At 44.5% G+C, this 22745-nt stretch overlaps 1 protein-coding gene across 2 annotated transcripts; it reads left to right on the top strand.

Moving 5' to 3' along the window:
* Positions 1-5477: 5477 nt before the first annotated feature.
* slc30a4 (solute carrier family 30 member 4) lies at positions 5478-21505 on the top strand. 2 transcript variants are annotated; one of them, XM_033050696.1, is made up of 8 exons: positions 5478-5535; positions 6153-6718; positions 8149-8295; positions 11947-12100; positions 13491-13680; positions 15509-15614; positions 18005-18139; positions 19319-21505. In XM_033050696.1, exons 2-8 carry the CDS (start codon positions 6286-6288, stop codon positions 19471-19473), a joined length of 1320 nt encoding a protein of 439 aa, XP_032906587.1. In that variant the 5' UTR covers positions 5478-5535; positions 6153-6285; the 3' UTR covers positions 19474-21505. The 2 variants fall into 2 exon arrangements, with proteins under 2 accessions (XP_032906587.1, XP_032906586.1); XM_033050695.1 differs by having other exon boundaries at positions 5490-5619.
* The last annotated feature ends 1240 nt before the right edge of the window (positions 21506-22745 follow it).

Genomic DNA, 22745 nt, shown 5'->3' with positions numbered 1-22745 from the left:
GTTGTTTGTTATGACATCGGATGGAAGCTGCATACTAAATCTCGTTGCACCTATGTGCAATGACAATAAAATATATTATTATTATTATTGTAAATAATTGGTGTCCAAGCACTGAGCCTTGTGGCACCTCATTAGTCATTACCTGCCATTCTGAAAAGGACCTGTTAATTCCTACTCTTTGCTTCCTGTCTACCAACCAGTTCGCTATCCATGTCAATACCCTACCCTCAATACCATGTACTCTAATTTTGCACACTAATCTCTTGTGTGGGACCTTACCAAAGGCTTTTTGAAAGTCCAGATACACCACATCCACTGGCTCTCCTTTATCCATTCTACTTGTTACATCCTCAAAAAATTCCAGAAGGTTAGGTAAGCATGATTTCCCCTTCATAAATCCATGCTGACTTTGACCGATCCTGTCACTGCCTTCCAAATGTACTGCTATTACATCTTTAATAATCGACTCAAGCATCTTCCCCACTACCGATGTCAGGCTAGCTGGCCTATAATTCCTTTTTCTCTCTCCCTCCTTTCTTAAAAAGTCCACAGGAACGGATCCAGAGACTATAGAACATTGGAGAATGATCACCAATGCATCCATGATTTATAGGGCTACCTCCTTGAGTACTCTGGGATGCAGACCATCAGGCCTTGCAGATTATCTGCTTTCAATCCCAACAGTTTACCTAACACCATTTCCTGATGAATGTGGATTCCCTTCAGTTCCTCCCTCCCACTAGATCCTCGGTCCCCTAATATTTCTGGCAAATTGTGAAGACATAACCAGAGTACTCATTTAACTGTTTTGCCATTTCTTGGTTTCCCATTATTAATTCACCTGTTGCTGACTGGAAGGGACATACTGTACATTTGTCTTCACTAATCGGCCAATTCGGAAACTCCAAGCCGCGAGTGTGTTCCGATCTGTTCCGACGCTGGAGATTCGATCAACCCGGCGAGAGGGCCTGTACATCGGGCCGTCCGTCGCAGCGACTGCGGAGGATTCAAAGGCCCCGACCACGGGTGAACAAAGAGGAAGATGACTGAACTTCCATCACAGTGGGAAACGTTGATTCCGTTGTGGTGGATGTTTATGTTAAACTCTATCGTGTATTGTGTTCTTTTTATTTGTATGGCTGTATGGTAACACCAATTTCACTGTACCATTTGGAGCATGTGACAATAAATATGAAGGTGAACATAATTTTTTCCTCTTCACATATCTAAAGAAGATTTTAGAGTCAGTGTTTATATTCCCCGAAACTTTCTTTCGTGCTCTAATTTCCCCCTCTTAATTAACCCCTTTGTCCTCTGTTGAATTCAAAATTTCACCCAGTCCTCTAGTTTGCTGCTTCCTCTGGCTAATTTATTTGCCTCTTCCTTGGATTTAACACTTTCCCTAATTTCCTTCGTTCACCACAGTTGAGCCGCCTTCTTCATTATATTTTTACGCCTGACAGGGATGACTAGTTACATCCTCAAAAAATTCCAGAAGATTATTCAAGCATGATTTCCCCTTCATAAATCCATGCTGACTCAGACCAATCCTGCTACTGCTATCCAAATATGCTGCTATTTCATCTTTTATAATTGACTCCAGCATCACCCCACCACCAATGTGTCAGGTTAACTGGTCTATAATTCCCTGTTTTCTCTCTCCCGCCTTTCTTAACAAGTGGGATAACATTAGCAACCCTCCAATCCACAGGAACTGATCCTGAATACATAGAGAATATTGGAAAATGATCACCAATGCACCCACGATTTCTAGAACCACTTCCTTAAGTACCCTGGAATGCAGACCATCAGGCCCTGGGGATTTATCAGCCTTCAGTCCCATCAGTCTACCCAACACCATTTCTTGCCAAATGTGAATTTCCTTCAGTTCCTCCGTCACCCTAGATCCTCTGGCTGCTAGTACATCAGGGAGATCGTTTGTATCTTCCTTAGTGAAGACAGAACCAAAGTACCTGTTTAACTCTTCTGCCATTTCTTTGTTCCCCATAATGCCACCATATTATGGTCACTGTTGTCCAAGGGGCTTTGCACAACAAGATTGCTAACTAATCCTTCCTCATTATACAATACCCAGTCTAGGATGGCCAGTTCCTCTACACATTCGTTTACAAAACCATCCCCTATACATTCCAGGATATCCTCCTCCTCAGCATTGTATTGTATTGTATTGTATTGTATTCAAATTTATTGTCATTGTCTCAGTTAGAGACAACGTAACCAATTTGTTTAGCCCAATCTATATGTAGATTAAAGTCACCCATGATAACTGCTGTACCTTTGCTACACGCATCCCTGGTTTCCTGTTTGATGCTATCCCTAACCTCACTACTGCTATTTGGTGGTCTGTACACATCTCCAACAAGCGTTTCCTGCCTTTGGCTATTTCGCGGTTCTACCCATACAGATTCTACAGCATCCAAGCTAATGTCTCTCCTTGCTATTGCATTAATCTCCTCTTTAACCAGCAATGCCACTCCACCTCCTCTTCCTTTCTGTCCATCCTTCCTGAATCTTGAATACCTCCAGCATATTGAGCCCCCAGCCTTGATCACCCTGGAGCCTCCGTAATATCTATCCAACTATATCATATCCGTTAACAACTAACTGCGCATTTAATTCATCCACCTTATTACGAATGCTCCTCGCATTAAGGTACAAAGCTTTCAGATTTGTTTTTCTTTTCTCCCTTCTACTTTTTGCTTCTCCCCTCAACCTACAGCCCTCTGTCTCCCATCATTGGTTCCCATCCTCCTGCCCTATTAGTTTAAACATGACTTTTCCTACACTCTCTTTCCCATTAACTGCACACACACACTTCCACGTTGTTGCTCCCCCCTCTCAATATTTAGTTTAAACCCACCCGTGTAGCACTAGCAAACCTACCTGTCAGAATGTTGGTCCTCCTCCAATTAAGGTGCAACCTGTCCCTTTTGTACAGGTTACCTCTTCCCCAGAAGAGATCCCAGTGGTCTAGAAGCACAAATTTAGGTTCCTATTCATAGCTAAAATCCCTTATTCTTACAGTCATTCTCATGAATCTCCTCAACATCCACTTAAGACCAATTGTACCAGAAATAGTATTCCAGGTATAACTTATCCAGAGCTTTATAAAGTTTCAGAACAATTTTCTAGAGGTAAGTTCCTCCAGCATTTTGTTTTTCTTGTGAACCATCCTCTGGACCATCTGCAATGGGGCCTAAGTCAGGTATGGGGCCTAAATCTGCTCATAATATTCCAAATAAGGCCTGACTTGCACCTTATAAAGCCTCATCATTACATCCTTACTTTTATATTCTGGTCCTCTAGAAATGAATGCTGACATTGCATTTGCCTTCTCTCACCGACCCAACCAGCGTAATAACCTTCTGGAAATCCTACGCCAGCACTCTCAATCCCTTTGCACCTCCAATTTCAGAACCCTCTCCCCATTTGGAAAATAGTCTGTGTCTTTATTCCTTTGACCAAAGTGCATGACCGTACACTTTGCTACACTCTATTCCATTTGACACTACGTTGACCACTCTCCCAACCTATTCAATTCCTTCTGCAGATCCCCTGCTTCCTGGCCATCCATCTATTTTCGTATCATCTGCAAACTTGGCCGCAAAGCCTTCAGTTCCATCATCCAGATCATTGAAATGAAACGTAGCCGACCAACTCCTGAGGAACACTACTAGTCACCGGCAGCCAACAAGAAAAGGCCCCCTTTATTCACACTCATTGCCTTCCGCTAGTCAGCCAATCTTCTGTCCATGCAAGTACCTTGCCTTGAATACCATGAGCTCCTATCTTATTTAGCAGCCTCACATGCGGCACCTTATCAGTGGCCCTCGGAAAATCCAACATCGTCCACTGACTCTCTTTTGTCTATCCTGCTTGTTACTTCGTCAGATAATTCTAATAGATTTGTCAGGCAAAATCTCCCCTTTACAAAACCATGCTGCATTCAGCATCCTATATCATGTACTTCGAAGTACCTGTACCTGGAAACCTGATCCTTATAATGGACTCTAAAATTTTACTAACCACCGAAGTCAGACTTCTGGCAAAAATTTCCTCTTTTTTTGCCACGCTTCTTCTTATACAGTGGGGGTTAGGTTACATTCATGATTTTCAAGTCCTCTGGAACCATCCCTAACAGGTGATTCATGCTGAAGTGTAAAATCCCATATGCTTTGTTAAGCATTCACTCAACGTGTCCTGCCATTTTCAAACATGAATCTCAAGTCACACTGTTGCTGCACATCCTTCAGAACAATGCCATTAAGTTTTTATAGCATTTTTCCACTCCTTCTCCAAAAATGTATCACCTCACAATTTAGTACTAAATTCTATTTCCACCACTCTGCCCATTCTGCTCGCCTTTGTCATATTGCAGACAATTAAATTGTATTCCAATATTCATTTCACTCACAGTGAACAAAGCATTCCCTTTGACCAGCGAACTCAACTTCTTCCACTTGCACACACCCCTCCCAACAACTACCAAAATATACCCAACACATTAAAGATAACCCCACCCATCTCTCAAGATCTCTTAGCACTTTGACATTTGCAGCCTGGTAATTGGGTTGAACAATGAAGCACTAGGCATTAACCACACAAGGAAAATATAAACAACATTCAATTGCCAAAGAAGATGCCGCAATCTCTGACCACCAGTCACATGATGAACTCCTCCTTCAAGAGATCCATTTTTGTGGCATCCCAACCCTTGGAAGAATTACTAACCTAATTGTAGAACAAGGCGACCAGGTGATTCTAGCATTAACCTTGGCACACTGTCTGATAGATACACACAAAGTGCTGGAGTAACTCAGCAGATCAGGCAGCATATTTAGAGAAAAAGGATGGGTGATGTTTCAGGTGGGAACCCTTCTTCAGACTTTTTCTCCAGAGATGCTGCCTGACCCACTGAGTCTATCCTCAGTATAAATCTGCATTCGTAGTTCCTTCCTACACAACTGTCTATTGTGAAAATAAGACAACCACTTGCCACAACACGTTATCTTCCATCCTTGAGCCATTTTTTTCAGAGCTGATCCTCAATTGTGTTCAATTTAAATTACTGGAGAAACTCGTTCGTCGAGCAGCAACTGTGGGAGGAAAATAATTGTTGACGTTTTACTTGTCCAGACTCAACGCGAGGATTTAAGATTAATGAGCCAAAAAATCAATTGTAAATGAAGAACAAGTAATACTTGTCAGGTCGGTCAGCTTCTGTGGAAAAAGGCGCGGGGGGAGGAGGGCCCGTTGGACGTGCGCGGGGAAGGTACTTGCGCCCCCTCTGGCTCAGCCCCGCACTACACTCGGCGTCACAGGCCGAGTTGTTGGAGGCGGGGAGAGGGTCAAGGTCGTCCTCAAACCGCGATTGGCTGTGGTTACCATCAATCATGTGCTCTGGTCTCTGATAGGCTGGAAACCTATTACCGTCACCGGGGGCGTTGCTGATTCTAATGCCCATCATGATAGGCTGATTGCGTTGGCAGCTGTGTCCGAGCGCCGGGCCCTGGGGTGAGCTGGGCGCCGGGGTCGCGCCTCCCGCCTTGGCTTGCTCACGCTTCACGTCGCACGGACGAGATATGATGCCGTCCCGGGGTTGGTAGTCAGGGAGAGTGGCCCCTGCAGAGACCTTTGAAGGAAGCTCTGGGCTGGGCTCTGGAGGGTGTCCGGGGCTTGGGGTCTTCAAGGCCGAGGGTCTGGCAGTGAGTGTGACCATTGACGAACCCAGGCGCTGCTTTAAAGCAGAGCAACATCATGTGTCTGCGCTGAGATTACTGATTACTGTCGGCTTGTTGAGTTCACACTGGGAAGTCCTGTGGCTTCCTTGGTCTGCATAGGGAAATGTCAAACATTCCTACTTGCTTTGCTTTGCTTCGCTTCGGGTCTGCTTTTGGTAACGGGCTCTGTTGGTGTGTTGTGATATTTCAGCGATAACATCAGGGAACGGGTGACTGATTTCTCCGAGACTGGCCACTGATTGGAGAGAGCTGAGCCATGAAATGAGAATGCGTTGAGAGATGTCAGCACTTTGAACATGTTGTCCCTGTACACAGTGCACTGGATCGGAAGGCTAACACTTGTGTTGCAGTGATCGGTGAATGCAGTTAATGTGTTTCTGTTTGTTGCAGGGTGTTCTGACGATGCTGGGTTAATCATTGCTGGTCTCCTGGGGCAGAAAAGAAGCAGCATTAGAACTGTACAGGAGGAAGGAATATCCAGCTCTGACCAACACTTGGTGTCCATTGCTGACCTTGAGTGATCATGGCTAAATCCTTATGGAGTAAATTGAAGTCATTCACCCACCAAGATGACGGAGCCTGCACGGACTTAACAAGTGACACTGTTGCACTAGACTTTGCTGATGATGCAGAGGACGATGGAGATATGTCGACATTCAACAGTACCTGTACACTGCAAGTGGTCACTTTTGATCAGACTGAGGAGATTGCAAATGTGCCGATTGTGATTTGTAATGGGAGCACGGAAGCCAATGGCGAGAGCACCAACACTCATGAGGAGTTGGAGGCTTTTCAGAAACCAGGCTTGCAGGATGAATTTCAAGAAGCTGGGCAGTGTAATGAGGAATGCAAACATTGTACAAAGAACTCCGAATTAGTCAAGCAGAGGACAGTAAAAAGAAAATTGTGGATTGCTGTTACACTCTACAGTTTGTTTACCGTTGGAGAACTTGTGGGTAAGTTTGATTTTGGATATTTGGATGACAATTTGAACTTTTGTTGAATAGTTTTACAGTTTTATGCCTCTTTGTAATTTACGAGTGGGGTAATTGATTGGATAGAAGATTGCATCCTACCATTTCTGGGTTTTAATGTGCTGCATAATTGGTGCAAAATTCAGCCTTTGCTGGAAATCAGCCTGCTTTGGTATAAATCCTTTAACAAGGAAGCATCCGTGGATACTATGGGGAAGGCGAGTGGGACTAAGGGGAAGTTGTGTTTTTGGTTTTAAATTAGGCAGTTATCAGAATTTTGGACAAAACCTCTAGTGGAAAAGGGAGCTTTGCTATCTGAACTTGAGGGGAGGGGAGGGGAGGGGTGGGGGGGGGGGGGGGGGTGGTGGTGGTGGGGGGGAGGGGAGGGGAGGGGTGGGGGGGGGGGGGGGGTGGTGGTGGTGGGGGGAGGGGAGGGGAGGGGTGGGGTGGGGGGGGTACTGGGAACAGTGTGTAAAGGAAAGCTGATGGTGGAAAGGTTGAATGGAACTTTTCACCAAGGAGAAGTATGGGGTGACGAGTGTTGAGGGAAGGGCACACTAATGTTCTGGAGCACCTGTAATGGCAGAATCTGGTAAACCTTATCTGTACCCTTTCCAAAGCCTCCACATCCTTCCTGTAATGGGGCGACCAGAACTGTAAACAATACTCCAAATGCGACCTAACCGGTCTTATGGAACTGCATCATGATTCCCTGACTCTTGTACTCAATGCCCCGGCAATAAAGCCAAGCATACCAAACACATTCTTTACCACCCTATGTACTTGTGCTGCAATCTTCAGTGAGTTATGAACTCTGATGCCAAGATCCCTTTACACTTCAATGCTGTTAAGGGTCCTGCCATTAACTGTATACTTTCCGCTTACATTCAACCTCCCAAAGTGCAACACCTCACATGTGCTCCGATTAAGCTCCATATGCCATATCTCTGCCCGTTTCTGCAGCTGATGCATATCACGCTGTATCTCCTGACAGCCTTCCTCACTGTCTGCAACTCCTGCAATTTTGGTGTCGTCCGCAAACTTGCTCACCAACCAATCAACATTTACGTCCAAGTAAAATACAAAGTGCAAGAGGGGGATTCAGTAGATCAGACAACATCGGGGAGGGGGAGGGGAGGGGGAGGGGGGGGGGGGTGGGGGGTTGGACAGGCGATTAATTGGGTTGCGATCCTTTAATAGATTGCGAATTCTGACCTTAACATTTAGAGGACTAAGTCAATGTGGTACATGTTATGCTATGGCAGTCACCAAAAGTATGAAGGGATTTGAGAGATCAATCTGGATGTTAATGAATGGTGGAGCAAGTTGAAGCACTGTCTCCTGTTCTTATGTTCAGTGATTTTGTCTAAGTGGGTTTCCCCCCCCCCCCCCTTTCTTTCCCCACTAACCAGGAGGGTGGCTTTCTAACAGCCTGGCGATCATGACTGATGCTGTTCACATGCTGGCCGATGTGCTGGGGATTGCTGCTTCCTTGGTTGCACTATATCTTTCTGCAAGGCCTCCAAGTAACAGGTTCACGTTCGGCTGGCATCGATTCGGTACGTGATAATTTGCCTGATTATTGTAAGCTCTCACTTCACCTTTTTGGTGCACAATTGGTTGGATGATTACTGTGTGTTAATTTCCTTAGTTATGGATCAATATCAACTTTTTGCCATCCAGACGTGCTGTGGTATAAAGTATTTGTCTTGCTGCAGTCCTGGCTTTGCTCTCTCAGCACTTCAAGCTGACAGTCCTAAATTGAGATTGATCAGGAGAGATGATGGGCTAAAGTTATAGGAAAAGTATAATGAAGAGAGGCTTTAATGCGGAGCTTGCCATTTCAGCTGATGAGGTAAGCAAGCCGCCCTGTGGGGGTGGGAAGGGAGGGAACTGCATGGGGAAATGGAGGGAGCCTCTCACTAACCAAGTACAGTTAGCTGACTCCCCAGTACAATTTGGGAGCTTATAAAGGGATGCTGAAGTCCCGACCGGAAACATCACCCATCATGTTCTCCAGGGTTGCTCCCTGAACCGCTGAGTTATTCCAGCACTTTTTGTCGATGCGGTATCTCAATACGTTTCATGCACCATGGTCTTGCGAGTGTGGGTTTTGGTATATAACGGGAGGGGGAGGGTGGGGGGGGGGAGGGGGTTCAGGGAGGCTGGTAATGCTGAGTTGTCTGTGTGGGAATGTTCACCATGAGCTTCTGAATGTCAGTAGTTGTATGGTGAGTCTTTTGACACTTATTGTTCAAGGTTTTGGTGAGGGTGTGGCCTGGCAGGACAGATTCTCCAGGAGGATGCACCCTATGCATCATGAGGGAGGTGCTAGATGACATGTTCCAGAAATTGTCATGTCCAGTTGCAGCAGCTTGTGCTGTTTCAGAGCTGGGCCGATGCTAAGAGTCACTGAGGTGCATCCATGGGGCTGATAACTCTGTGAATAACATGATTGGGGAGGTGATTACATTGTAGCTTGGGTTTGACAAGGCAGAGTTCATGGGGGACCATCAATCAGACTGGAAGGAGAGATACAGAATGTTGGAGTAACTCAGCAGGTCAGGCAGCACATCTGGAGAACATGAATAGGTGATGTTTCAGGTAGGGGCCCTTCAGACTGATTGGGTCAGACTAGAAGAAGCCCATGAGTAATGAGCGAGTCATCGTTGTTGAGCAGACTTCCCTTTGGCACGCTATTAGGGGTCTGTAAAGGAATGCAGAGAGAGTCAGGGTCATGACACTGAATGGCTCGGCTGCATAGGAGAGCGGGAAGAAAGTGTGAGAACAATAATGATAGGGAATTCAATGGTTGGGGTGTGTTTCTGTGCTTGCAGATGTGGCTCCTCGTGCCAGTGACAATCATACCAGGGAACATCTGCAGAACATCTGGAGGGGGTGGGTAAACCCCAGGAATTGTGGTTCATGTTCATCAAAGCTTAATTTTAACTGCAAATTAAACTATCTTTGTTTTAGCCTGTATCCATATGCTTCACATATTATTGAAAACTATCTTACTATATAGGTAGCTCCATCAAAGAGACGGCACAAGATAATGTGAATGGCCTCCTCCTGTACTGTATCGGTCTTTGCTTATTTATTCAGTTCAACCGTACACTCACTCCTGGATTTGTTTTAGTGTAATGGAATTTGTGTGTTGGTAAACTGAACTAAAAATCATTACATTGGAAAACCCTTATTAGTCGGTCGAACAGTGACTCACTGTTTGAACTTTGTATTATGTCCCTAAATATAAAACAATAATTGCTGTATGCTTCACCTACACACTACCTTTAGACCTAAAGGCACAACATTTACAACAAGACAATGGAGAGTGTATTATGCTACACAGCATTGACTGCCTAATCTGGTGAGGAGTGACTTTGTGTGCTCCAAATGTATTGCATCTGTGACTGAGGCTGAAAGTTTGGACAAAACTCTAGAGAAGAGCTGGTGGAGAAGGAAAGAGTAAGAGTGTGTGTACAGGGATGGGGGTCATGATTTCTGCAGTATAATTATAACACAGATGAAGACTGCACGAGTCAAGGTGTTGTCTAGGTGGAAAAAAGTGAGAAAGCTGTGTTCTTTTAATGTATTTTTTACTGCAATCTCACCTTGAAAATGCCACTTCTTCCCTTGCACCTGCTCTGCCTATCTCCTTTATGTCTTGTTAGAATTACAATTCTTAATTCATTTGTTGGATTTGACTATCGTTGGTAAGGCCAGCATCTATTGCCTTTACTGCTTTGAAGAAGGTGTTGATGAGCCACATTTTTGATGGCTGTTGGCAAGGGAGATTCAGTATTGAGACTGAGTGATGATGAGGTTTATAAGTATATTTCCTAATCAGCCCAATGTGCAAGTTGGGGAACCTGCAGATGGCGGTGATTCTCTGCTCTTGCTGGTGGAAGAGATTGCAAGTTTGTGGGGCTACTGTCAGGGACCTAGATAAGTAACCGCAGAGCATTCTTTGATATTGCACATTGTAGCCACAGTGGTGGAAGGAGCGAATCTTGAGGGTGGAGTTTGGGATGTCACTGAATCCATGGTGCCTTATCCTCAATGATGTTGAAGGAAATTGTTGGAGCTATCAATACTGTCCAATTCTTCTACTAATGCGACCAATACTGCCTTGGACAGACGTATCAATTACAAAAGTACTGGTTGCAGATGTAATCATGCAGGGTGTCCAACTTGGTCAATGATGGGGGGAAAAAAGTTCCCTATGAGGATGTCAGCTGTGGTCTTGCTCCAAACAGTGCTTCTTTAAAAGTGCTAATTAAATATTTAGTCTTTGTATGTACTGGAAGCCAAGTACAGTATGTTCCCTAAGTGTATTTTGGCAGCAGTGAAGATGTGACAATTTGGTGAAATTGGGAATTCGTTGCATGGGGGAAAGATGTGGTGATTAGTATTAAAAATAACAGAAAGAAAATTGAATTAAGAAGAAAACAACATATTGAGTTGAATAAACTGACAATGTAGCTGGGTACCAAGTCTTGAGCTGTTGGCAACTACACCTGCAGTAATTGTTAACCGGAACTGCTTAAGGTCTCGAGTTCAGACCTTGAGCAGGGCTTGCTGTCACTCTGGTGACATCTGTAAGGCCAGAGGTTACATGGACAGCATGTTCCAGGTGGTGATTGCTGCAGCTTGTATCTGCATATGGAGGGAGAATGATCTGACTAGGAGGACCAGGCAGGAAATGCAAGCATCTACGGAATGCGCTTGACTCTACAGTTGGTTTTTGCTTCTGAACACTGGAGAAGGTGTTACATTCCTTGGGATTTCAACCAGATCAAAATCCAAGGTAAAGCAGGTGACTTGCCTGAACAGGATAGAAACCAAACTACAGAGATCTGGGGTGACAGGAATTCAGCACATGATGGGATGAGGTGAGGGATGAAGTTCTGGGGCTCAGCTAGGATGCATGGGTTGAAGGTCCTTCTTGGTAACCGAGCCAAGGATGCTGCAGAACGCAGAAATGAATGGAGCAAATTTGAAAACAATGTACTAAAATGCTGTGGTATTCACATTCCTTGTATATTTAGCATTGGTTCAGTTGTCATGTAGTTGTGACAATGATCATTGTGCTTGATGTGATCAGCCCATTCCTCCTGACAAGTCTCTTCAGTCGTAGGGTTGACAATGCTTGCATTATTTGTTTTGTACATTATTAATGTGACTAACTTTCTCCCCGTCTGTTGCAGAGGCCCTGGCGGCGGTGCTCAGTGTGTTGCTGATCTACGCTGTAACCATAGGGCTTGTTTATGAGGCTGTTCAGAGGACCATACACCAGGACTTTGAGATCAATGCAGACGTGATGATTATCATTGCAGCTGTTGGAGTTGCCATTAACCTTGTGTAAGTCTAGCATTTGCTTTAAAGAGCTGAATTATCATCCGTATCATGGCAAACACTCTGCTGCAGTCCTTCTTCTCTTCTTAAGCCCTTTGCTCCTCTGGGGAGCATAGGCCATTGACAAATGTCCCCCACCTCATTCGATTGTTGGCAATTCTTTTGAGATCTCCCCAGTTGAGCCCACTCTCAGACATTTCTCTCTGGACACCTCTTCTCCAGCTGTTCCTGGGGCGACCTCTTTTCATTTTTCCCTGGGGTTCAGTTTCAGGGCTTGCCGGGTGATGTTTGTGGCAGGTTTCCTGAGGGTCCAACTCCAACTCCATTTTCTCCTTCGAATTTGTAAGTCAGTGGGCTCCTGGCTTGTTCTTTTCCACAGGTCCACATTGCTGACATTGCCTCTCCACCAGATGTTAAGTATTCTCCTAAGGCAGGTGTTCATAAGTGTTTGCAGCCTGTTTGTAGTATGTTTTGTTGTTTTCCATGTCTCTGATCCATACAGCATCACCTGTTTCACATTTGAGTTAAAGATGCGTATTTTGGTGTTGATTGAGATGTGTTTTGAGCTCCTTCCTGAGCATGTTAAACACCACCCTAGCATTGATTCTACATTTTATGTCTGCCTCTGCAGTCCACAATGTCTTTACACGCATCATTTGGGCTGGAAGTCCAATTTCACGGATTAATTGGTTGTAACATCCAAAGGTCGGAGGAATGTCGGGTAATGATTATTAGTATTGGCTGATATTGTGAGTGCCCAGAAGTGTGGTTGGGTGGGAACAGTATGGAATTAGACATTGCTGGAAGAGGGTGGCACCAGGTCAGAGTGAGTCTAGTAGCCTTGGGAGGGGGTGCCCAGCAGTGTTTGGGGGTGTAGGGGAGAGGGACAGTGCCCAGCATCAAGGGGTAAGTGCAGTGTAGGGTGTAAGCACATCTCTGAACAGCGACAGTTCTGAAGGTGCTATTGTTGCAATTCTTCCCAAGCAAAACTTATTTCCAGCACTGGCAATCTTTTGGGTAGAGATCCTTCTTCAAAAGTCTGAAGAAAGGTTCCAAATCAAAACATCACCTTTCCAACACTTGGTGTTTTACTCAAGATTTCAGCACCTGCGGTTCTCTGTGTGTTAATTTGTGCTCTAACTTAATCACTGTGTTTAGGAGAATTAATTTCCATCCACTGAGATGAAATTATTTGATTAAATTAATTTGGCTTCACTTGATCGAGGTTTTATGCCAGGTGTTGAGGTGATGCCAGGCTGCATGCCAGGTTTATACTCGGTAATACTTTGACTATGCAGAATGATGAAGGGTTTTGTGGTCAAACACTGACCAAGCGATTGTGTATGCACATTGTTCAATGTTTAAAACTTTCATGTTTTTAATTTAAATTTAACAGAATGGGGTTTTTGCTGAATCAGTCCACCCATTCCCATTCCCATTCCCACTGCCCTTCAGAAACCAGGGGAGCGCCTGGACACGCTCATGGTTCTGGGACTCTGGCTGTGCGAGCTGCTTTCATCCATGCTCTGGGAGACATGATGCAGAGTATTGGTGTCCTGATGGCAGCCTATATCATTCGCTTTGAAGTACGTGTGACCTTCTTTTGTTGCAAATTATATAATCCTGTGCACTGCATGGTTCCATAATGGAGTGGGTAAAACTGGTTTAGTCCTTCAGGTGCAAGGTGTTGTCACTTGTCTGTGAAATCAATGCTAAGTTTTGGGAGACGAAAATATGATTTGGAGTGGAACAAAATGACTCATAAATAAGAATCGGAGGGAGTAGATTTTGGGGCCTCTTGCCTTCCCTGCAATACCACAATGGTGTGCTCCTGCACACTCCACATATCCTGTTTGAACATCTATTTTTAATATTTGTTTTCAGGGTCACGGGTTTGCTGACCAGGTCGGCATTCATCCCCTTTCCAATATTGTTCCTGGGGAGGTGTGGTTGTGAACCACTGATCTGTTTTGAATTATCTCGAGGACTGAACTTCCTGGGCTCTCCGGCGGGCAGGGAATTCCAGCGATTCACCCATTTGCGTGGACATTTCTCCTCATCTCTCTCCTACATGCCCTACCCCTTATTCTGAGGCTGTGGCCCTGGTTAAAGATTTCTATCTCAGGAGAAATTGTCCTCCCTGCACCCAGACTGTCGAGCCGGGCAAGAGTTTGTAATGGTCAGTGAGATCGCCTTTCATTATACTAGTTTTGCAAATCCAATTCCAGCCTATTGATCAGTCCAAGAATGGCAAATCCACCTCCCTGGAACCAGTCTGGGGACACTTCCTTTCTGGATGGTATATCCTTCTTTAAAGAAACCAACACTGACCCCTATTGGACTAAATACCAGTATTCTAAATCTGAAGTCCCATCTTTCTATTGTAACTATTGAATCAAGCCCCATATAATTGTACTAAGATATTTGTATTCCTGTATTTAAATACTCTTGCAGTAATGGCCAACATGTCATTTGCCTTTATTTCTCTGGCAGCATGCTAATTGGCCCTATCTCTGTACTTTGACTTGTTGAATACCTGACATTTGTTGTAAATACAAAGACTTTATAGCACAGAAAGAGAGCAGTTGGACCTGTCCAAGGGAGTAAAAACTCCCAAGTACATGGTTGCTGTGTTCTCAACTTGGGATGATAGACACAAAATGCTGAAGTAACTTAGCGGATCAGGCAGCATCCCTGTAGAAAAGAAATAGGTGACATTTCGGGTTGAGACCCTTCTTCGAACTGAAAGTCAGACTGAGAGTTTTTTCCCTGGATCTCAGTCTGAAGAAGAATCTCAACCCAAAACATCTTTTCCTTTTCTCCAGAGGTGCTGTCTGACCAGGTGAGTTACTCCATATTTTTTTTGTTGTTGTCTCTTTTCAGTTTAAAAAGAATCTGCAGTACCATCCTACACATTTTCTCAACTTGGGATGATTCTCTCAGATCCCCACAAACTATCTGAATTCAGATAGTTTGGCGTATTTGCCATTTTTGGAGACATTGAATAGAATGGGATTGGATTTACATGACTTTTGGGTGTTGAGATGATGCTAGGAGGCAGTCTGTTAACAAATAGTCTGCATCAAATTCTTGATTAACTGTGCCTTCTAAACTCATCCAGAGCCATTTTATGCTTTCTTTAAATGTGCTGGGTTCACTGATAAAATTACAGTTGACTCTATAACATGCAAAGTAAAAGTGTATTGGGAGTATCATTCAATAATTCAGTAAATTCAAGAAATCTGCTTGTTCAAAACCAGCAAATTCCCAAGCGTGATGTATTATTGTAATTGTCCTTTGACCAGATGTTAACGGATGTTTTGGGTGTGTGAAACACACGACTGATTGGGTCCATGACCCAGCATGGTGTTGTGGCTTTGACTCCACTTCATGGTTACTCTTACTCTCCCACAGCCAGCCTACAAGATTGCTGACCCAATTTGCACCTACATCTTCTCCATTCTCGTTTTGTGCACGACATTCCGAATAATGCGAGACACCGTTCTGATCTTCCTGGAAGGTACAAATTTTAGCACAAAAGTACAAATTCTTCTCTTACAGATAGTGGTTGAAAAGCAGCTTTAATCGGGGAGTAGTCTGGTCCTGCACCAGGAGTATCGGGTTCATGGAAGGCACCATTATTTCCCACACAACAGAAAAGTTAATTGTGTTTTGTGATAGTAATTAGTGGGTATATAATGTCCGTGAACACTACCTTCTGAAGGATTCTGACACTGGGAGGTGTGCTATGTGTCCCTACTGCACTAGCAGAGGGCTTGCAGAAGCATATTTTTGTTTCATTTCAGTTTTTCCAACATCTGCAGCTTTATTTCCCCCATTCCTCCCCATTATTTTCTTAAATAGTTATCAAATAAGAGAATAAAATATTACATTTCAAAAATGTTATAAAAAGGAACTGCAAGATGCTGTCTTGTACCAAAGAAAGACACAAAATACTGGAGTAATTCAGCAGATCAAGCAGCATCCCTGGAGAACATGGATAGGTGACATTTTGGTTCGGAACACTTCTTCAGTCTGAAACATCTCTTATCCATATGCTCCTGGGATGCCTCCTGACCCGCTGAGTTACTCCAGCATTTTATATTAGACGTTATATCATAAATGGTTTGTAAACCATATCGGGTATGTGTCAGTTGCTCCTTTGGATGAGAATCAAATCAGGTTGTACTCGCTTGAACTGCAGCCACATCATCAGAGCGCATTATTATGAGTACGTTTCTTTATCGTGATCAACATTGATGTCGTAAAGTGTGAAATCTCCCATTTAGTTAATTCATCTCTGCACCCTATTGGGCAAAATACCAGTATTCCAAATCTGAATTCCCATATGTTCTATTGTAACTAATTGAAAAGCAAAAATGCAGGAAATTCTCAGGAGGTCATTCAGCACATGTGGAGAGAGAATTAGAGTTAAATGTTGCAGGTCAAATTGGGAGGAGTTAGAAAGGTGACATGTTTTAAGTTGCAAAGAAAATGAGGAAAAGCAGAAGGGGAAGGAGAAATCTGTTACCAGGAGAGAGTGAAGGACACAAATGTGGGAGGTGGTGCGTGAAGGAATGCTGAATGAGTATCTGGAGGAGTGTTCATGAGATGGAGGGGGAAAAGATACGGGTTGAATTCTGGAAATAAAGGATATAAGATAGGAAAGCTGATTCCCAATCATTAAAAAATTACATATAATGACACCAACTTTTCTCTCTTCTGCTTTGCTGATTGACCTAAAATGAGAACTATTTTCCTCACAGTTTGACTGACTGACCTGCTGACTATTTCCAATAATCTGTGTTTTCATACTCAGCTCCCTCTTCTAAACACCAGTGGATACAATCCTTGCCCCTCCAACTTTATAACGCAAACTCGACTGGTAGGAAAAACAAAGTGCTGGAAATTTTCAGCAGGTCAGGCCACATTTGTGAGAAGAGAAACAAAGTTCATGTTTCCTTTGTCTAGTAAACCTCTGGACTCCCCCGAGTGCCACCCCTGGTGATCTGATAAGCCTTGTGAGTTGTGCAACGCATTTTATAAATGAGCTCATACATGAGCAGTAATTGTTTTGGTTCTGGATTTTCCTCATCCTGAGAAAGGATTACAAGGCCAAAACACCCCTAGCCCGCTGGGTGTGATTAGACCACCAGTTGGTGCTGCTTGAGTTCCACTTGTGCCTGTATAGTGATGGATTGAGGCATATTTTGTGTCTTTTCCTCACACTCTGCATTTCACAATCACTAAAAAATCACAACTGCAATAATACTTTATTAGCCAAGTATGTTTTGCAACATACGAGGAATTTCATTTGCCAAGTCAGTCATTCAAATAAAAAGCAACGGAACACACAAAACACATTTTAACATAAACATCCATCACAGTGACCTCTCCACATTCCTCCCTGTGATGGAAGGCGAAAAAAAGTTCAATCTCTTCCCGTTTGCTCACCTGCCGTCGGGGTCCTCGAGCCCGTTGACGGGATGATGTTGACTTCCATAGCCGACGGCGGGCCCTTCGCGTCGAGGTGATCAGCTCCTGCATCGGGGGAGGTCATCACTCTCTGGCAGACCAGTGCGTTCCAAGCAATGCCAGTTGTCGGCAGCGTGACACCAGGGAAATCCAGCGGTAAAGGTTCGAAACCTTTATGGATGGTTTACATTGTATATCATGGTATATGGACACATTATCATGGTATATGGACACACTATCATGGTATATGGACACATTTATCTGTTTTGTAGTAAATGCCTACTTTTCCTGTGTGCTTAAGCAAAGCAAGAATTTCATTGTCCTATACAGGAACACATGACAATAAACTCACTTGAACATTGTGTGACTGACTGATCCTCCTGCCAATCCCCCCTCCCCCTCACCCCCCATTCATTGGACATTTTGTACCCTCAGGCACGCCAAGACATCTTGATGTACATCACATGCGGGACTCTCTGCTGAAGATCGATGGTGTGCATTCTGTTCAGGATCTGAATGTATGGTCACTAACTGTGGGGAAAACAGCAGCCATTGTGCATTTAAAACTGAGTAAGTGGTTTACACATCAAATCCACCCCACCCAACTCCGTGGGAATAACCTTGCGGCTTTAGTTAGTGGCAAAACCTTGATCTAATGGCTTCTTTCTGCATCTCTTGTTGACTGTGGTCAGGAACAGGGGAATGAACTCGGCCAGTGGGGGCTGAAAGGTCTCTTCCACATTGTGTACAGTTGTGGCCACTACACTGCAGCAAGGATGTGGTTACACATGTGAGAGTGCAGAGGTGGTTCAACAGGATGTTGCCCGGAATGGAGTATTGTATTTAAATGGAGAGATTGGATAGGCTGAGTTTATTCTCACTGGAACCTAGGAGCATGAGGGGTAGCCATTGAGCTTTACAAAATTATGAGGGGCATAAATAAGACAGCTAATTTTGTTTCCCCTAGCCAGGAGTATCTAGAACCAGAGGGGGCAAATTTAGGTCGGAGGAGATTTTGGTCATGTCTTGGTTTTCTGGAACATGTTGTGAGAGGAAGTGGGAGAGGCAGGTCCAATTATAATGTTTGAAAGGCGTTTGGACATGGATAGGAAAGGAACAGAGGAATACATATGGACCAACAGGTAAATGGGATTGGTGTAGATACGCATTGAAGCTGACAAGGGTTCATATCAGTGCTGTTTCTATTCTCTGACTGAGGATTGGACTAAAGCTGGCAAAACTGCTTTATGCTGATGATAAAATCTATCACTGTGGCCCAAGGGTGCGATTTTAGCATTTCAGTGCACTCGCAGCCTGGTGTAAAGCCTGGCTCTGCTACTGAAGTCTAATTTATATAAGTAAAGGCCAAAAGTATTCACAATTCCATTTGTCTTCCTCCTGTGGTGCAGTGACCATTTCAGGTGCTCAGATACTGAATGGGTCGGGTAAAATGGGGGGGGGGGGGGGGTGTAAAGGGATGAATGTGAGAGTGGTGGTTGCTCATAGAGAGGAGGAGGGGGGGAGGGAGAGACGGATGGATGTTGGAAGGATAGGATTTAGTATTTGTGTTGCCTTTGCTTTGTCCTTGTGGGAGAATTGGGTGGCAGTGCTCGAGGACCTGCTGACATTTGTGCTACTTGCTCTGGTTAGAACTACTGACCACTCGGGAGCTCCGGCTAGTGTTCACTGATTTCACCAGTCTCAGCATCCTCGTGTTGGCTGCCTGCTTTGATTAATGTCTGTATTCAGTTCCAGAGAGTACCTCCAGATGGGAAGGTGTTCAGGCCAAGGCTCGGCACATCTTGCTTCATTCCTACGGCATGCACCAGTGCACAGTGCAGCTCCAGGTCTACAAGGAATCATCGGGCAGTGCTTGCACCAAGTGTGGGTCCTTGGATGGTTAGGGGCCTGATCCTTAAATTTTGTGCCTTTCATTCAGATGAAAAACACTAAAAATCAGTATTTGAAACAAACTGTCATCACAAACGAATTCTATTTGTGGAACGCCAGCTGTAGTATTGAACCTCGCAACGCATCGCCTCGCTCTGTTGCTGCAGAGACCCTCTGCTCAGCAGCTGACTTGAAGACCCTTTTGCCCTTCGGGCAGCTTCTGATCACGTGTCCCCCTTGATTCCCAGGTACCCAATATGCACAATTGATTTGTTTATATACCTTTTCTTCAGTTCGTATTTACTCCGTCTGGGTGAGAACTCCGGGTGTTCACTGGTGGCCTGGGACTGAGCAGCGGTGTTTATCTAGAGAGCCAAGAGTGATGCAGGGAGTTGTTGATTAAAGCAGCTGTCGAGGACATTCTGGGCAGAATGGCCTCTGTGCTGTACCAATCTCTCAGTCCACAAGGAGCTGCTTGAAGGCACTCTTCTAACTTGCTGAGAATTTGATTCACTGAAACCAGGTGTTTCAGCTAATAATCATGAATAGTAATTAGTTGAGGCTTTATTCCTCTCCCCATTTCCTTCCTGGGGAGCAGATAAGGATAATGAGGCTCCAGCTGCCAGTGGCCATGTTGCAGCCTGGTCTGGGCATTGATTTACTTTGAGACTCTGTTCATTTTACAGCTCCCCAGTTCCATTCTGTGACCCAGAGCCAGTTTATTGATGGTGCCAGTGTGTGCCATTTGTAATCGCAGGTTGAGCATTAACAATTACTCGACATTATGTGCGATATTGCAGTTTGCTGGGGTTTGGATTGGGAAGACGAGTTGTCCCAAGTGCAGTAAACAGTTAAACAGTATTTGCAGATCAACACTTTGAACAGGTCTTTCTGAAAGAAATTTCCTCCTAACCTTTTGTGAGCTCGGCCTCTCTTGAAGCCTTGCTCTAATTGTTACTGGAAAGAATTGTTTAGCCTTCAATCTCCTGGAAGAAATCAGACAATTTAAACATGTTTATAATGAGGAATAACTAAGAAACAAGAGTTAATAATGTGCACAATCTGGTGAGATTTTAAAAAAAAAATAGAAGAAGCTATAGTAATTGCAGGACTTCTGATCGTGTTCATCACAATTCACTCCAGTTTAGTACAGGATATGCTGCTGTCCTGTTGATGGGATATGAACTAATCTATCAAAATAGTTATTACTGGTTTGTCTGCAATGTCCTTTTTAAAGTGCCATATACAATTCTACAGGCAAGGGATTCTTGACACCGTTAAGATTCAGCCTTTGCCAAGTGCCACCAACTATAGCAAGCAGCTGATGTCTTTAAGCAGATGTGCTTCTGTGCACTGTGGTGGCACCTTCCTGCTGCTCTGTGACAAGACCTGGAATTAACCTGCAAATGGTCTTGAATTTCCCCATCAGCCCTTTGATGTTCGCTTTGTTTAGCAATGCAGGTAGTCTCTGTAGTAGGGCAGTGCTACCTGATGTTTGTGTTACATGTGACCCCAAGGTCATGGGGAAAGAAGGAAGCACCAGCATTGAGTGCCATATTGCGTTGCATGGCTATTGATTTCCCTATTTCATTATTTACAAGTAATATGCTGTCTTATTTTTCATTCCTATTTGAATTTGCCTCGCATTTGAATTTTGGTGCCAAATGTTATGCTTATTTTGCTTGAATATTAATGTTGTAACTAACATCCACTGCACCGATTTACAGTCGTAAATTATGTTTCACCTCCAATTGTGTATCAACTCCAAATTAAAGAAAACTTGTCCTTTTGTCTCTGCTTTTCCACATACAGTTGGTTACCAGTTTTTATTTTGCTCATTATACCCGTTATATTTTCCTTGGGTTTTGAATTCTCTTAAATCTTTTCCATTGCTGTTCAGTTTCATTGTTTTGCAATATTGTAAATCATTATACTTTGCAAGGTTGAATTCTCAGCCCCTCAAAATGGCATTTTCTTAAGCCTTTTGCCTCGGTATTCATCTTGTGTCCTTTAAGATAATAAACTGGAACACAGTCTTTGAGTCGACGCTGTTTATTCTCTGTGTTCTGTTACCTGCTCGGGCGAATCCACAGGTGGCGCATCTTGTCAACCCTTTTCCCCTGCTGAGTACAAAGGTGTGTATGTACATTGTGGGGATAATAACTACTCACCTTTGCATGCTATTTAATTTTCGAGTTGTGCAAATTCATGTGTCTTTGCTCAATTCCCAAATTGGTTTGTAAATCCTCTCTGATTCCACAATTCACGAGTCAGTGAACAAACCCTGAGTCTGTGATTCATCCCTCAATGTCCGTTTCTCTCGTGAAAATGACTGGAGTGGTGCAGGTGAATCACGGCCTCGCCTCTTTGGGTCACTGGATGATGGGAAGGGAAGATGTGTTCTATGTGAGCAGTAGGCGAGGCGGGAAGGCAACCATCCCTCGCAGGTGCTGAACAGTGGAGCAGCAGCCTCCACATAGGATGACTATTCTTCACTATTTCCTCCACATGTGTAGGATACATCATCCAATGTGGCTGATGCTGGGGTATGGGTGAGGACCAGGGCACATGTGTTTTGCGGTGTCTAGAAGAAGAGGCGAGAGCAGGATATGGATGAGATGTGGACAGAGGCTCTGTCCACTACAGTAGAGGGGAAGCAAGAAGAAAAACATTTCAGGGGCACATCCACATCATTGGAGCATTTGTGGGCAAGACACGAACTGAGAGAACGAAATGGAGGCAGGGTGGACGAGGTCCAATCTGAGGGAGGCTGTGGGCTTGTGGTGGATGCTGGTGTCCAGCCTATCACAGGATAGAGGAGAGACCTGGAATGGATGAGGAGATGGGCCGTGTGAAGATGAGAGCGGGGTGGAAACTAGCAGCAAAACTGGTGACGTTAACGAGTGGAGGAAGCAGCAGTAACGCGGTCCTGGATGTAACTGGGGAGAATTGGGGGAATGGCGGAAACAGCGCTGAAACCGTCTCTCAACAACAACGTAAGCGCTGGAGGAACTCAGTGGGTCGGGCAGCATCTGCAGAAGCAACGCTGCCTGTCCCGCTATGTTACTCAAATACTTTGTTGGTTTTTTTAAACCAGCATCTGCAGTTTCTTGCCACAACAAGGCGGTGGGGGCTGTGGCAAGAGACTACCCAAGGCCGCCCCTCGTGTCGGGGACACGAACCCTCCGTGTGAGGGCTGATGTCGGGCTGGACCAGCCTGCCAGGTGTTTCCGTCTCTATTTTAAATTACCCGAGGTGGGCTCGGACAGGAATGGCTGGGACCGAG

The sequence above is a fragment of the Amblyraja radiata genome, chromosome 34 (assembly GCF_010909765.2).
Source record: "Amblyraja radiata isolate CabotCenter1 chromosome 34, sAmbRad1.1.pri, whole genome shotgun sequence".
NCBI lineage: Eukaryota > Metazoa > Chordata > Chondrichthyes > Rajiformes > Rajidae > Amblyraja > Amblyraja radiata.
Note: the sequence above shows the minus strand (reverse complement) of the source record. Positions and strands in the feature narration are given on the sequence as shown.

Coding starts and splice junctions, on each gene's coding strand:
- slc30a4 (XM_033050696.1), top strand. CDS start 6,286: ATGGCTAAATCCTTATGGAGTAAATTGAAGTCATTCACCCACCAAGAT. Junction 6,719..8,148: donor TACCGTTGGAGAACTTGTGG/GTAAGTTTGATT, acceptor CCCACTAACCAG/GAGGGTGGCTTTCTAACAGC. Junction 15,615..18,004: donor CGTTCTGATCTTCCTGGAAG/GTACAAATTTTA, acceptor TTGTACCCTCAG/GCACGCCAAGACATCTTGAT.